The sequence below is a fragment of the Salminus brasiliensis genome, chromosome 16 (assembly GCF_030463535.1).
Source record: "Salminus brasiliensis chromosome 16, fSalBra1.hap2, whole genome shotgun sequence".
In the NCBI taxonomy this organism is placed as follows: Eukaryota; Metazoa; Chordata; class Actinopteri; order Characiformes; family Bryconidae; genus Salminus; species Salminus brasiliensis.
Window position 1 is genome coordinate 30,766,415 of NC_132893.1, and position 15,577 is coordinate 30,781,991.

Sequence of the window (15,577 nt, forward strand, 5' to 3'; positions counted from 1 at the left end):
TTGTAGAACACAGAAGGATCGGCTAGTAGTACCCTTTTCTTAAAGCTTCCTCAAAGCACCTTAAGACCTGTGCACCTCCTGTGTTCCTCCACAGTTTCAAATGAAAGAACCTCCTAAGGTTCCTTAAGGATCTTATACTTTTAACATTGTAGAACGCCTCTAGAACAGGCTAGGACTAGCTTCACTAGAATTGGCTAATAGTTTACACAGTAATTCACGATTTAGCAGAGCCATTTCACCTACAATGTGTGTTCTTTTGGAAGGTGAGGTTGGAGGAAAGCAGTGGAAGTAACTGGAGGAATCTCACATGGACAGGGGGAGAACACTCCATCTATAGGAGACCAACTTAAATAAGTCACTGATGCATCATTTTGGCGGTATGTCCAAAATGTGTAGGGAATTTGTTCACTTATTTTCACGTAGAAAATCAACAATCATATCGGCACTGTCCTGCACGAAATCTCCATTTTTGACATACCGTGAATCTGGTAGTTGTCAAAATGTCCAAAATCCAATGCAAATCCAAAATAACTCACATTACAATGATTACCAGTGAAAGTGAAAAAAAGGTAAAGGTAAAGGTGCACGTATTTGTCACTGTACTATGTACAGCGAAATGTACAGCGGTGGTTGGTGTGGCGCAACAGATAACACCACTACCTGCCAGTGAGCTACTACACCATGTGGGAGACTGGGGTTTGATTCCCGGTCTGGGTCACTATGCTGTGCTACACCAATAAGAGTCCTTGGGCAAGACTCCTAACAGTAGGTTGGCCCACCTCTGTAATACGAGTAACCTTGTAAGTCGCTCTGGATAAGAGAGTCAGCTAAATGCCGTAAATGTAAATGTAAATGTAAATGAAATGTGTCCTCCATTTAACCCATCTGTGGTAGTGAACACACACACACACACACTAGTGAACTAGTGAGTACACTAGTGAGTACACACACACCCAGAGCGGTGGGCAGCCAACTCCCTATAAAGACCCTATAAAGGTGCTGTTTCCGAGATGATATGACCGAACAGCATTCGTTAGATGGTCAGAATCCCATCGCAGCCTTCCTAAGTGATGCATTACCTCGAGCCACCCAGGGTGCGTAGGCCTCCGGGCTGGAGATAACAGTCCACTGGAAGAACTCTCTCCTTTCTCTGCAAATATTTTCTAGCATGCCATCACAGAGACCCGTCTATTTGATTAGCCGACAGATGTTTTAGCTCTGTGCTGGCAGGGCTGGAGAGCGCTTCTGTTGGCCACATGGTACTGTCCTCGCCAAAGTGGGCTTTTTCTCTCGCTGGTCGGAATGCTGGGAAAACAGTAACTGGTCAGGAAAAGCACAGGTGATGTGATTACTGTGAAAACGCGGCCTATGGAGGGGCATATGAGGTCGTACATAGTTAAAATGACCAACAAGAATCAGCTCTGTGGCATTTATATTCATATGGACTACTAAATATGGCTACTGGGCATGAACGGGCATGATCCACTGGTCCTGCTCATTCATGAAGATGCCATACTCTCACTTTAATCACTGTTGACATGTAAACAAAGCCATTTCGAGAAACGTACAGCATCTGATTTCTTTCCAGCGAGGCTGACAGGCACCATATTTTTAAATGTACTATTCAAAATCTTGTGGACCAGACCTACCAGTGTCTTCTGAGCGCTGGTGAGGGTGCAAGAATGCTAAATATGTAAAAAATAACATGAGTATTTCACCCTACAGTGCTCTGAATACAACCCTCTGCTGCTAAAAAGTATGTTTTAGGCTCAAATAACAAGAAAAAAAGACCTGCATTGAGGTGCATATTTAGGCTCAGGAGGCCTTCTCCGTTCTCCACCCCTTTGAGAGGAACTGGGTAGGCCCCTGTAAGCCACTCTGAATGCCTTTGTTTACATCTTAACCTCTTCATTATGCAGAAATGTGGATGTTCTGGGGACGTTCTCCTTCATATTCATGAGTGCACTTTTCTTGAGTACAGCAAAGGCTAAGAAGGTGGCCGGTGTTGCCTCCTTAATCACTCTCAGTCACTCAGTCAGATAGTAGGCTAGGAGATGGAGCAGTTGGCTCTCTAAGGTGACTCTCAGAAGAGCCAGGCCTCAGGCCTCAGGTTTTTCTTTTATGCATATATATATATATATATATATATATATATATATATATATATATATATATATATATATACCAGCAGTTGAATGTTTAAGCAAGAAGGGATCTCTCCCCTTCTTTGGTTTACAGTTTAACTCGTGGACCAAGCGGAAAGCAGAGCAGGGTTATTTTGCTCTCTGAGGTTTTACAGCTGAGCAGCCTAATGAGGCAGGAAGCCTGATTTCAGTGTGGGAAAAAAGCTATCAGCTCGAAAGAGGCCGAGGCGGTTTCTCTGAGTGTGATATCGGTGTGGTTTGGTGTTGCTGTTGTTGGGTTTAAACGTTTGAAGAGACACGTACCCCGTACAAACGGAGAGCAAACGGTGTGTGTGTGCGTGTGTGTGTGTGTGTGTGTGGCTTTCCACACCAAACTGCAGCGATGTGCGGAGGAAAAGCGACAACATGAGAAAAAACCGAAGCACAGAGAATCGCAGCCGTCCGGTTCCCACGCTACAGCTGCCATGCGCGTCACAGTCCCGCCCCCCGTGCGCTACGATTGGCCAGCGAGATCCTGCGCCGTGAGCTGTGATTGGTTACAAGTTCATAATCCGTAACAGCAGGCTACCAGTATTGATTGATTGGTGTTCTAATGTGTTCTAGAGTCGTTCTAGGACGGCAATACGTTGAGTTCACCATACAGTGCTCGTGGAACCTCAATTATCCTCAAGTTAAGCCTAAAACAGTATTTTAATTTAAGTGAACTGTGACATTACGTTTTTAATAGCACATACTTATGGCTGCACATTGCAAAGCAACCCAGCAACCACTATACAGCCACCTAGCAACAGCATAGCAACCACCTGGGATACCACAGCAACCATGTAGCAAAAGCCTAGCAATTACCTGGAGTAATTACCAAGTATTTTTAGAAAATGCATGTTTTTAGGTTTTTTTTTATTAATTATTACTATGAATTATACTCATACTCACAAGCTAGAACGTCTCGAGAACATTTTAGAACTTGTAATTCATTCTAGTACAATTTCGAACACACTGGGATTGCCTAGTTGTTCATTCGCACAAGTAGGCCGTCGTTTAGGACGACTCTAGAACTAAATAGAGAAGTTCATATTCACTCGCATGCAGACAGGCGTTCGATAATGAGTCTAGAACATGCTAGGACTGGTGATTACAGTACAACACAGTAGGGTTGGCTATTAGTTCAGAGGTTGCCATTGTAGAATGGCTCAGGCTAGGACTGGTAGCCTAATGGAGTCTTCTGCTCTAGTGTCCACTAGCATTGGCTAGTAGTTCATACATGCTCACAAGCACTTTGGCCAACCGACTGCAAGGTCAACAGGGGGCAAACTGTAGTAACCTGATCGTTTGCATGATATTAAGAGGTCAAATGTCGTACATAACTGCAGTTATTAGTAATTGACGTTGCTGTTTTGCCTCCAGATGTTGTGATGTGTGAAAATGCTTCTGGCTCTGTAAGGGCAGAGTAGGGTGTATAAAACCATTTGCAGTTGACCACAGCGAATTCATTCTGAGCTAAAACTGTAGAGGTTCGAGTTTCTTTTTTTCTTATTTAACAGCACTGTCACAGCCTCTCTCCCCTCAGACGCTATTTACAGCCATTCAAGACCAGCGTTTCACAAGCGTTATACAACTTCAGGCGTTAGGATTGCAGTAATCCCAGCTGTCACATAGTCACAGGCAATAAGACCAAAACAACAAAAGTCTGCTCGACTTCCTCAGCAAGTGAGAAGAGGTGTGTGCAGCGTTAGGATTTCCTAGTATACGAACATGGGCTGGTGGTTCATACAGTTCATACCCACAAAGACGGCCTATTTGTTCCATCCAAGCAGGTTGCAGTTCTAGATTTGGTCTAATTTGGTCTAATAATAATAAATAATTAGTCATTCTAATTAGTATTTGTATTTTTTACTAATTAGTAGTGTCTGCCATTTCAGAACATAAGTATTCGTAGTATTCGCTAGTAGTCAAGCAGGTCGCCATTGTAGAATATCTACATATAACATCCCAGAGCATATCAGGATCTAGAACGACTCTAAAATGTGCAAAAACTAGCCAGACGTTCTTGCTTTCACGCAGGTTACCATTCCATAATGACTCTAGAACATGCTAGGACTAGTGATTCAGTCTGCCATTGTAGAACACAGTCAGATTCACAGTAATTCAGAGACTGCCGTTCTAGATTGACCCTAGAACGTGTTTTTAGAACACAGTAGTATTGGCTAGTAGTTCAGCATTTTGCTGCTAGAATGACTCTAGAACATTGTAGTCTCACTTAGCATTCCCACAAGTTGGCTGCGGTTTCAGAACGTATCTAGAACAACTCTAAAATAGAGTTAAAAAGCTTCTAGCCGATATTACTCAGACACATTATTTAAAGATTACGTTCTAGAGCAGCAGACTGAATTAGGCTAATGTTCTTAGCATGTTCTAGAGTCGTTCTAAAATGGCAAATTTGGCTAGTATGAACTAGTACCCAATCCTTGCACATTTTAGAGTTTACAGATCGTGGCCTAGTTGTGAGAATGAACTCAGGTCATGTTTCTCAGTGTTTTCTAGAAATCTGGAGTCAGTCAGTATTTACTGCAGCGTTATTTTTGTATTGATTATATCTTTATTATATAATTATATATATATATATTATTATATAATTGATTTATTTACAATATATACTGCATTAATACGTTTCTCGGACGCTGAATGTGTCCTGTGCTGAAGCTGCAACTGCAGAGCTCCATTAACACATTACACTCAACTCATTTTTCCGTGGGAAATTCAGGCCAGATTTTTCTTGTGGGCTCGACTGGCCACGCCCCCCGCAGCTTCAGTTTCAACCGCCAGGCCACGCCCGTGCTATCCCTTCAGCCAATCAGCGCCACCGAGGCTCCGCCCCTCCTATTGAAGAGCGTATTAGAGCCTCATTGTTATGCAAAACACTCGGTGTAAAATATCGGCGGTGGCGGGAGCTCCGGCCACAGACCCACTGCAGGGATACTCCAACAACGGGGCACGGAGAGGGACACACCGTTTACTCGAGTCGCCACGACCCGTCCAGAACTTCACAGGCAAGTATCTGAATAAGAGAGACAGAGAGATTATTCTTATTTTAAGAATTTGGGGTGGTTTCGCTTTGGGATTTTTTTTTTTTTTAATTTTTTTTATTTTAGAAAATAAAAATATATTTTTTTAAATGTTATAATTAAGTGAAATTAACGTTTCTGTTTTTTTTTCTTGCTCTTTTCAGTCACCCTTGCTGTGTGTAAGCATTAAAGCGGCTCTTGTGGAGAAAAGGAAGGTGAACTGACTGCAAACACGAGGGATTCTGCATTTTCTGCATTTCACGGAGATAACCGCTGCTTATTGACAAAACTTTACCTCCTCGGTCGATTAATCGATTTTTATATTATTATAATTTTTTTTTCTTTCTGCCATAACCCGGTGCTGCTATTCACAAGGCGAAACGGGAGACTAGCCTCATCGTTTTTTTTAATTTTTTTAATTATTATTATTATTATTTTTGTGTGGCCTGGATCAACACACGGTTCTGTTATCGATTATTTTATTTTTTAATTTTTATAATTTTTTTGGATTTAGCCATTTCATTCCATTTGCACACCAAGTGTGTCGTTTGCTTTCTGTCCTTTTTGGGATATACAGTCATCGCTGGTTGTGTTAGACTTTAGTCCCCCCCAGCCCACCCCCAGCCCCCCGTGCTTGCTCCCCGAGTGCCTGCAACTGGGGTGTGTTATTATATTTAGAGAGAGGCTAACTACAGGCGAGACGCCCAGCCCCAGCCGGAGAGTCAGCCGGATCAGCCGGGAGCCGTGCACCATGAGCCAGGCGGATATATCCACTTGCTCCGCGCCTCAGAGGGTCTTCCAGGAGGCGGTGAAGAAGGGCAACACGAAGGAGCTCCACTCGCTGCTGCAGAACATGACCAGCTGCGAGTTCAACGTGAACTCCTTCGGGCCGGAGGGCCAGACAGCGCTGCACCAGTCAGTCATCGACGGCAACCTGGAGCTGGTCAAGCTGCTGGTGAAATTCGGGGCAGATATCCGGCTGGCGAATAGGGAGGGGTGGAGTGCTTTGCACATCGCCGCTTTCGGGGGGCACCAGGACATCGTTTTATACCTCATCACTAAGGCGAAGTACTCCTCCGGAGCCAGGTAAAGCATGGCGGACAGACAGACAGACAGACAGACAGACAGCAACAGAGACAAGTTCCTGTTTGAACCCGCTTCTCTGCCAAATGGAGAGACAGACGATGGCAAGCAAAAGTTCCCTTATAAACCAAATGGAGGGGGTGGGTGGGTGTTCTGGGGGAGGGGAGGGGAGGGGGGGGGATTTTTTGTGGGCCTTTTAATAACAATAACTAACTACATGGTCACATCTGACAGCGTGGAGAAGAAAATGCGTATATTTTGTGCGTTGGTACTAAAGCTTTTTCTGTAGGTGTGTGTCCTGCGTGTGTCCTGAATGCGTTAAACATCAGATTGGGACTCTGAACTGAACTCTAGGGGGCAGATGAACTCGCGTGTGGCGAGATGTGTGCCGCGTTGCTTTTCCCACTCCTATTCCGCCAAGGCCCGCCCACGCCCCGCGCCGGGATTGGCCTGTAAAGCAGGCCGTCGTTCTAGAACGCGCCGTTAGCCAATCAGCAGTGCGCGCAGGGCGGGACCTCCTCCTGCCGCAATACGGGTGGGAATACAACCAACGCGCTTGTATTAGGCTTGGGAGGGATGGGAGGCGTTGTGTTGACCTGTTGCTCAGCTGTTTCACTAGTATGACCATTACTGAAATATCTAATCCAAAAGATGGCACTTGCTGGAATATTTGATGACATTTTTGGAAAGGGAAGACAAGTCTAGATCGAAGGCCTTGGATCCATCCTTAATTTGGCGTAAACACACTGATTTCAAGAAAGGTCAGATAGCAGCATATGTTTTTTTGGCATGTTTCAGAATAATCAAAATGCATTATTATAGCCAATGCTTTTTATATCCAGTCTTGATAACGACTTTGAGTGACGTAATGTTGCTAAGTACTGTACACAATAGCTTTACTGTGCTTTCCCTGTAAGAGTAGTCCAATGTTCCCTGCGGCTTTCAGGCTAATGTGTTACTAAAACAAAAACAGCTGCTTTTGCTTTGTATCAGGAAAAAAAAGGAGTCACATTTGGAATACACTTTATAATCGTCTCTCAGTATTTCTTTTTTTTATATTATTAACACCCTGGTCATCACTGTGAATACAGGCTGGGTTTTTCTTCCTATTTATGAAGGTACATTGAGATGATACATTTAAATTATGTTTGTGGTTATAATTTAGTTTTCTTTTAGCCTAAGGAAATGTGGTATGGGTGAACTAAGCTGCTCTGGATTCATAGAGGCCTAAAGAAGTCCCGTGTTGGAGATTCAGCCTTGCATAGCTGCCTGTTTATCTCATTCACTCATTCTCACCCCCCCCCCCCCCTTCATCCACTGTATGTCTGGATTTCTGTATCAGCTACCTCGACTTTAAAACTTTAAAGTGTTCAACCAGTTTTGTTTTAAGCCTACTGATTCCTGTAGGGCCTTGGCCTCCCTCACTTTCTGAGCATTGCCCACTCTGGAGCCCTGGACTCTCTCTGAAGCGCAGACCCTTTGGGGGGGATTAAAAGGTAGAGAGTTAGGTGGGCTGAACCTAATTTGCTGCCACCCAGCTCTACACTGCCATTTCCACATCAGCATATCTCTCAATCTTCACTCGGGACACTTTTCCAGCAACCAAAATTAGGCTTAGACTCTATTGGTTCATCAAAACGTTCATTTTTTTATTTTTTATTTTTTCCTTCCTTCGCAAAAGCATGGTGGACACATTCTAAATGTCTGTCTGTCTCAGCCGAACGCTTACCCGTGTGTCTTCCTTCTTCTTCTTTTTTTTTTCCTATAGTTTTTAAATCAAGTTACAAAAAAGTGGACTGTAATCGCATGACTATTAATGCAGGGAGTTTTGTTGCACAAAATAATGTGGAGCCTTATACGCCCCCTAGTGCCTGGTCGGGTAACTGCCGGAGCTGAGGCTTGAGAGAAGAGTTACTACTGAGCAGGACTATTAACCTAATGTGTTTTAATGGAGAAGACTGTTCTGTTGCGTGACTGTTGTTGCAGGGGAGAAAGGACAAGATCTGCGGATCTTCAGAGTCGCCAAGAACTAAAGACGCAGAGAGCGAGCGAGAGAGAGAGAGAAAGAGAGAGAGAGAGAGAGAGGGAATGAGAGAGCGAGAGACCTGCCTTTAAAAGTCATAGCACCCTGATGTTTGTTTCAATGCTGCTTTTATGTGTTTGTTGTTGTTTTTTTTTTTTAACAATAGCCAACAGTGAGGGAAAGAGGACAAATATCAGTTAGATTCACAGTAACTTTAACGGAAAGTCTCCTGAATGCTGTGTGTGTGTGTGTGTGTGTGTGTGTGTGTGTGTGTGTGTGTGTGTGTGTGTGTGTGTGTGTGTGAGAGAGAGAGTATGCATGTGTGTGTGTGTGTGTGTGTGTGTGTGTGTGTGTGTGTGTGTGTGTGTGTGTGTGTGTGTAAGGGAGAGCAAGTAAGAGCGAAAAGGAAGGAGGGAGGGAGGGAGAGAGAGCGAGTCTTGCATGCATACCACTGTTTAACTGGTTGTTGCTCGCCCTGGGAAAGCCCAGGTTTAGGCCGAGGGCTGGTTTTATACCCGGAGCAGCAGCAGCAGAGGCGATGTCCACCATCGAACTGACTGTTATTGGTCTAAACAGAACAAATATGCATCGCATGTCTTAAACTTGATATTTTTACTCTTTTTGAAAAAAAACAAAAACATTGCACTGATGACTGTTGTTCATTGGTTGACGTCACGTCAACATTTTATGTTTTTCTAAATAGAAAAAAAGGAACACAACAAAATACTATTGTATAAAAAAGCTCCAGGTTATATTGTCTATTTTGTTTGTGTGTTACATTACATTTGCAAAGAGGCCTGTATCTCTGTGCTTGGGTGTACTTGTATGTATGTGTGTGTATATATATATGAGTATATATATATATATATATATGTATGTATGTATGTATGTATGTATGTATGTATGTATGTATAAACGCTGAAATCCCAGGGCGCTTTCTTTTTTGAAGTGCTCTCCTGATGTTAAGTAAGGGGAATAATACATTTGATGGTAAGATCATTGTAAAACACAAATAAAAATTGCACGATGTTTGGCTGCTCTGCCCAGTTCTTGTCATAACATTTATGGCACGGGGGGAGAAGCAGCTCGCTAGGTGTAAGTGAATGAGTAGATTTTTTGCTGATTTTATTATTATTATTATTTTTTTTGTTCTTTTTTTTTGTCGTGGACCAAGCTCTGTGGTGTTTGTGTCTCCAGTGAACAAAAAAAAGGACTCTGAGTTTTGAGTGATGCGAATGTGTGTTTTTGGTTTTAGCTTTTGTTTTTGTTTGTGTCCGTCAGTTTGTTTGGTTGTTTGTTTTTGTTTTCTTTTTGAACATTTGTAACACTGTGATTTTTGTGTGTGTGTGTGTGTGTGTGTGTGTGTGTGTGTGTGGTCAGATGACGGAGTGCTGTAATATGTTTTGTACGTTTGTGTACAAGCCAGTAAAGAAATCATTAAACCTTATTGAAGGTGTGACTGCGACTCTCTCTCTCCTGTGTCTCTCCTGTGTCTCTCACACGTGCACTCACTCATACAAAAGCTGCTCTCTGTCCCTTTTTGGCAATCTACCTATCCTTGTCTCTCTCTCTCTCTCTCTCTCTCTCTCTCTCTCTCTCTCTCTCATTCTCTCTCATTCTCTCACACTCTCTCTCTGTCTCTCTCTGTCTCTCTCACTTCTGCGACCTCACTCTCTCTCTCCTTTTGTCATTCATTTAGCCTCTGCCTTTCATATGCTGGATAAAGGAGCGCAGGGGGTTATGGGTAACGTTTGTTTTAAAGACAGACAGTCTCTCTTACACACACACACACTCTGCTGCAATGTGAGAATTCCCACTGTTCCTGCTCACACACTAGACACATACACAAAACTTGGACACTCTCTCTTTCTCTCTCTCTCTCTCTCTCTCGCTCTCTCCTCTCTCTCTCTTTTTTGCATTTCTGCTAAATGAGAATTCCTACTTTTCCCACCTGATTCCCACTCACTCCTACACCACATACTCACACTGTCACATTGCTGGAAAGTGAGAATTCCCACTGTTCCCGCACACACACTAAATACCTGCCCATTCAAAAACTGAACTGGAATCTCTCGTAGCTGGGAATGTCCCACTTTCCCCACCAGATTCCCACTCACACCAAAATCATTCACACAGACTTTTTTACATTACTGCAAAGAGAGGTTTCCCACTTCATCCCCCACCAGCTTCCTGCTCATGCCCTGAACTCGATCTTCAGTGCACCGCAGGAAAAACCTGCTCATACAAAAACTGCACTCTGTCTCTCTTACACTGCTAAAAAAGTGAGAATTCCCACTTTTCCCACCAGCTTCAAACTCACTTAAACAAATCTCTCTCTCTCTCTCTCTCTCTCTCTCTCTCTCTCTCTCACTCTCTGTCTCTCTCTCTCTTTCTCTCTCTCTATCTCTCTCTCTCTCTCTCTCTCACTCTTTCTCTCTCTCTCTATCTCTCTCTCTCGCTCTCTATCTATCTCTCTCTCTCGCTCTCTCTATCTATCTCTCTCTCTCTCTCTCTCTCTCTCTCTCTCTCTCTCTCTCTCTCTCACTCTCTCTCACACACACAAAAAGTGAGACTCACTCATACAAAAGCTGCTCTTTCTCCCTCTTTGGCAATCTACCTATCCTTCTCTCTCTCACTCTCTCTCTCTCTCTCTATCTATCTCTCTCTCTCGCTCTCTCTATCTATCTCTCTCTCTCTCTCTCTCTCTCTCTCTCTCTCTCTCTATCTATCTCTCTCTCTCGCTCTCTCTATCTCTCTCTCTCTCTCTCTCTCTCTCTCTCTCTCTCTCTCTCTCTCTCTCACTCTCTCTCACACACACAAAAAGTGAGACTCACTCATACAAAAGCTGCTCTTTCTCCCTCTTTGGCAATCTACCTATCCTTCTCTCTCTCACTCTCTCTCTCTCTCTCTCTCTCTCTCTCTCTCTCTCTCTCTCTCTCTCTCGTTGTCACTGTTGCTCATCACTTTCTGCTGTATGTATTGGTGTGTTATGTATTCTCTGAGCACATGGACGCCTCTCTCTCTCTCTCTCTCTCTCACACACACACACAGACAGACACTGAGTCAACACTGACTCACGTTCTATGGAACTGAAGTCAGGCAGTAATAACACACACACAGTCATAACAGCACCTCTGAAACTGTGAGAAAGTTCCAGCTGATCCGGTGCTCTTCACTCCCTCACCGCCTCACACGTTCTTTACCAGTACAGCTCTCAGAGATGAGTCGGACAGAGCCATCAGATGAATGGGTTTGGTTAACGGGTTGAACGGAGCACTGTGTAGTTCTATAACTCCAGACTGTGTCCAGCTGTTCCTCTGCAGACTCTGTTATTACACTCCTTTCACCCTGTTCTTCAATGCCCAGGACCCCACAGGACTGACCACCACAGAGCAGGTAGTATTTGGGTGGTGGGTCATTCTCAGCACTGCAGTGACACTGACGTGGTGGCTCCTTTCACGTCACCTTCGCCCACATCTCCACCCCGTCTCCTCCTTTCTACTCCCAGGCTCACCACAACCTATGAAGGGGCTCGGCTTTATGGTTGGAAGTAAAGTGAGGCCGCCCCCAAACTCCAGCCCAAAAGTCTTCTGAGTTTGTCTCCCCATTCAGCCCACCTTCCAGGGTGTGGTCCCTACTAGCAAACTACCATTTAGCTCAAACTTGCGGAGTACTTCTGATAGTTGGGTCAGATCTGGGTCAGATCATGTTCTCACCATAAACAAACCACTCCAGAGTTCATCTGGAACCAGGCAGAGACCACCTCCTCTCAAGGGTCTCCATGCGGTGATCATTCTGTGCAGATGGTGATACCCAGTATTTTCACGTGGATATCTCTGATGCTGATACACTATATGGACAAAAGTATTGGGACAAGTGCTCATTCATTATTTCTTCTGAAAGCAAAGGTGCTTTTTGGAGGAACTGTCTCTACTGTCCAGGGAACAAGGCTTTCTACTAGATTTGGGAACAGCACTACTGTAAGGATTTGGTTGCATTCAGTGACAAGAGCATTAGTGAAGTCATGAAGTTGGATGATCACCGCCTCACCTATTGGACTGAACATCATCCATCAGTCCAGAGAACACAGTTCCACTGCTCCACAGCTCAATGCTGGGGGGCTTTATACCCCTCTAGCCCACGCCTGGCATCAGACAGCATGGAGCCAATAGATTTATGTTTGTCTGCTCCAGAGAGTCCTATTCTATTGGCAGTAGTTCTCTGTAGGGACTAGACAAGCTGTGTGTGTGTGTGTGTGCATTTGCACATCTGTGTCAACATATCGGCTGAATATGGCTTCTGATGTGATTCTGATATCTGATGTAATCTAATCTAATCATGATGCACGGAATCGTTTATTAAAGAATCATAGCTGAATTGAATCATTCATATGAACTGAACTGATTCACTCCTCTGGTGTACTCTAGTATTCAGATGGCTTTCGTTCTTTTGGCCTCTGTGGTTGTAGAAAAGAAAGAGCAGGTAGCTGGAGGTCCTGGGACGCTCTCTGGGATGGCGCAGCAGCTCAGCAGCCCCTCAGACTGCGACCTCAGACCCCCCCCCTCCCTTTCACCCTCCTCCCCCCGGGCAGGATGTTATTGTTGAGCTGGATTTCCATTGTCCGGCGGCTGGCTTGGCCGCCTTCCCAGAGTGCAACAGAGAGGCCCCCTAATAGATTCTTCATGTGCCTCTGCCCCCGACACTCTGCAGAGCAGGAATTTGGAAATGATTTTAGCAGAGTCCCATCTCTCCTCACCCCCCCACCCCAAAACAGAGCGAGCGAGAGAGAGAGAGGCACATTCTTTTGAGGCAGTGTGAAAAAGATTTTTGTCAATGAATATTTCTGAAAGAGAGAGAGAGAGAGAGAGAGAGAGAGAGAGAGAGCTTTGATACTTTGAGTCTCAGTATTCCGGAGTGACGAGAGAAAGAGAAGGAATGGAGAGAGAGAGAGGGAGAGCGAGAGATACTTGGTGGCAGTGTGAAAAAGATTTTTGCCTCTATTTCTAAGTGAGTAAAAGGATGGTGAGGAAGAGAGAAACATGGAAGAGAAAGAGGAGGAGAGAAGTAAAGAGAGAGAGGTAAAGAAAAAAGAGAGAGTGGAAGACTGGAGAGATAAAATAGCGAAAGAGAGAGAAAGTCTGAGAGAGAGAGAGAGAGAGAGAGAAGGAAAGTGGAAGAGTAAAAGAGAGTGTGAGAGAGTAAAAGAAAGAGTGACAGAAGGAAAGAGGAAGAATAACAGAGAAATAAAGGAAGAGAGGAAAAAGACAGGAGAGGAAAAGAAATAAAGTGGACGAGTGTAGCAATGGAAGACAACAATGGAAAAGAGTGAAAGAAACAGGCAGGACAAAAGAGAGACAGAGGAGGTGAGAGGAAGGAAGAAAGACAGAGAGAGAGAGAGAGTGAAAGAAAGAGGGGGCAAAAAAGAAAAGAAAAAAAAGGACAAAATAAATGAAGAAAGAAAGAAAGTAAGAAAGAAATGAAGGAAGACAGAAATAAAGAGGAAAAGAAAGGAAGGAAGAAAGAAAGAAAGATAGAAAGGAAAAAGAGGAGGAAAGAAAGGAAGGAAGAAAGAAATGAATGAAGAAAGAAAGAATAAACAATAAAGGAGGAAAGAAAGAAAGAAGAAAAAGAGGAGGAAAGAAAGTAAGGAAGAAATGAAGAAATGAAGGAAGAAAGAAAGGAAGAAAGAAAGAAAGAAAGAAAGAAAGTAAGGAAGAAACGAAGAAAGGAAGAAATAAAGAAAGGAAGAAATGGAGGGGGAAAGAAAGGAGGAAAGAAAGACATTCTTTAATTAAAAATTCTGAGACCCAAGGAAGAGAGAGTGAGGGTGAGAGTGAGGCAGTGAACCCCCCTGCTTTAATGCAGAGTTATGGAGGTGAAGTGGGCCCTGTGTGTTGGAGTTTTCCGTTTTCCTCTCCTGTTTTGTAGGTGGTGTATTGAGCGGAGGAATGTGGAGCCGTCTCATACCTTCACTGCTCTGGCAGCCCACCAGAAAGTGTTCCTCTGAACAAAGCTGCTCCCTCCTGCGAAGGCCCATTCTCCACCGCCGCTCATGTTTAAGAAGAGTGTTTACAACAGCCTCAATCAGCGCCCTCTCGGATTACTTGCCGCGCCATTTCTGTGGCCGTGTGACCCCGGGGACTGACGGAGAGAGAGAGGGGAGCGCTGCTGCCAAGAAACGATGCGAATGAATGGCTTTTTAATGCTCAGAACCTCAAACGAAACGGCCATATTTAATACTGCAGCATAACTCCAAAACAACCGTAGTTTAACTAATGGTCTCATGTACTTGGCAGGACTCAAACAATCAAAACCACACAGAAACTTTGTGGTTTTGATATTTTCCGGAATCCACTGGAATGTTATTTAGTTTGGATTTGACTGATCTGGATTTTGGAGCTCATTGATGGCCAATAACTCACTCCTGCCTGGAGGGTTAAGTGTTATGTCATGAACATCAGTTGGTATGAGGTAGAGAATAGCAATGCTGGAGATTTGTCATTCACACTTATGCAGCATTTCACCTTAAATTAGCAGCTTCCAAATTAGGTTGAATCTCCACTGACTTAGTTGTCTGTCCATGACAATGTATGCCTCTTGTCAAAGATACTCAGATTATCACGTCTTCTTACCACAGTGGGGTGCCAAAAATGTGGGTTGCCAAAACCTTTGCCCAAAAGAAGCTCAGCCAATACATTTGGCTAAAAGCTGTGTCCATAAACTTTTGACTAACTTGTGGGGTGCCAAAACCTCTGCACAAAAGATGGTTCATCCAAAAGCTCATCCAATATGTTTGGCTTAAAGAGCTGTGTCCACAAACTTGTGTCTAAAAAGTGGGTTGCCAAAACCTTTGCCCAAAAGATGGTTGGTGGAAAATCTCATCCAAAACATTTAGCTAATAGAGCTGTGTCCATAAACTTTTGTCTAAAATGGGGGTTGAGAAAACCTTTGCCCAAAAGATGTTTGGTCCAAAAGCTCACATGGGTGGAACATGGGCTAAGTGTGTTCCAGGTGGTCGTGGGCTTTCAGTGGATTTGTGCATACTTGTGCATACTGGGCTTTCCAAACAGGCCCCATCATTCTTTACAGCAGAATTCTTTATATCTCACATAGGTCCCATGTAGGCCCCGTATTCAGTGTACAACACTGGTGGGCATCCATATGTGGGGCCAACAAGGACCCAAGGACAAAATGTTCTTGTTCACAGTTGGACTTCCCATACAGACCCCACATGGACATTTAAGCTGGGCAGATAAGGAGCTTTC

At 44.0% G+C, this 15,577-nt stretch overlaps 1 protein-coding gene across 1 annotated transcript; it reads left to right on the plus strand.

Moving 5' to 3' along the window:
* The first annotated feature begins 5,075 nt into the window (after positions 1-5,075).
* nrarpa (NOTCH regulated ankyrin repeat protein a) lies at positions 5,076-6,422 on the plus strand. The gene is made up of 2 exons (XM_072659005.1): positions 5,076-5,191; positions 5,371-6,422. Exon 2 carries the CDS (start codon positions 5,958-5,960, stop codon positions 6,294-6,296), a length of 339 nt encoding a protein of 112 aa, XP_072515106.1. The 5' UTR covers positions 5,076-5,191; positions 5,371-5,957; the 3' UTR covers positions 6,297-6,422.
* The last annotated feature ends 9,155 nt before the right edge of the window (positions 6,423-15,577 follow it).

Excerpts from the sequence above, each read along its gene's own strand:
- nrarpa (XM_072659005.1), top strand. The coding sequence starts at position 5,958 with ATGAGCCAGGCGGATATATCCACTTGCTCCGCGCCTCAGAGGGTCTTC.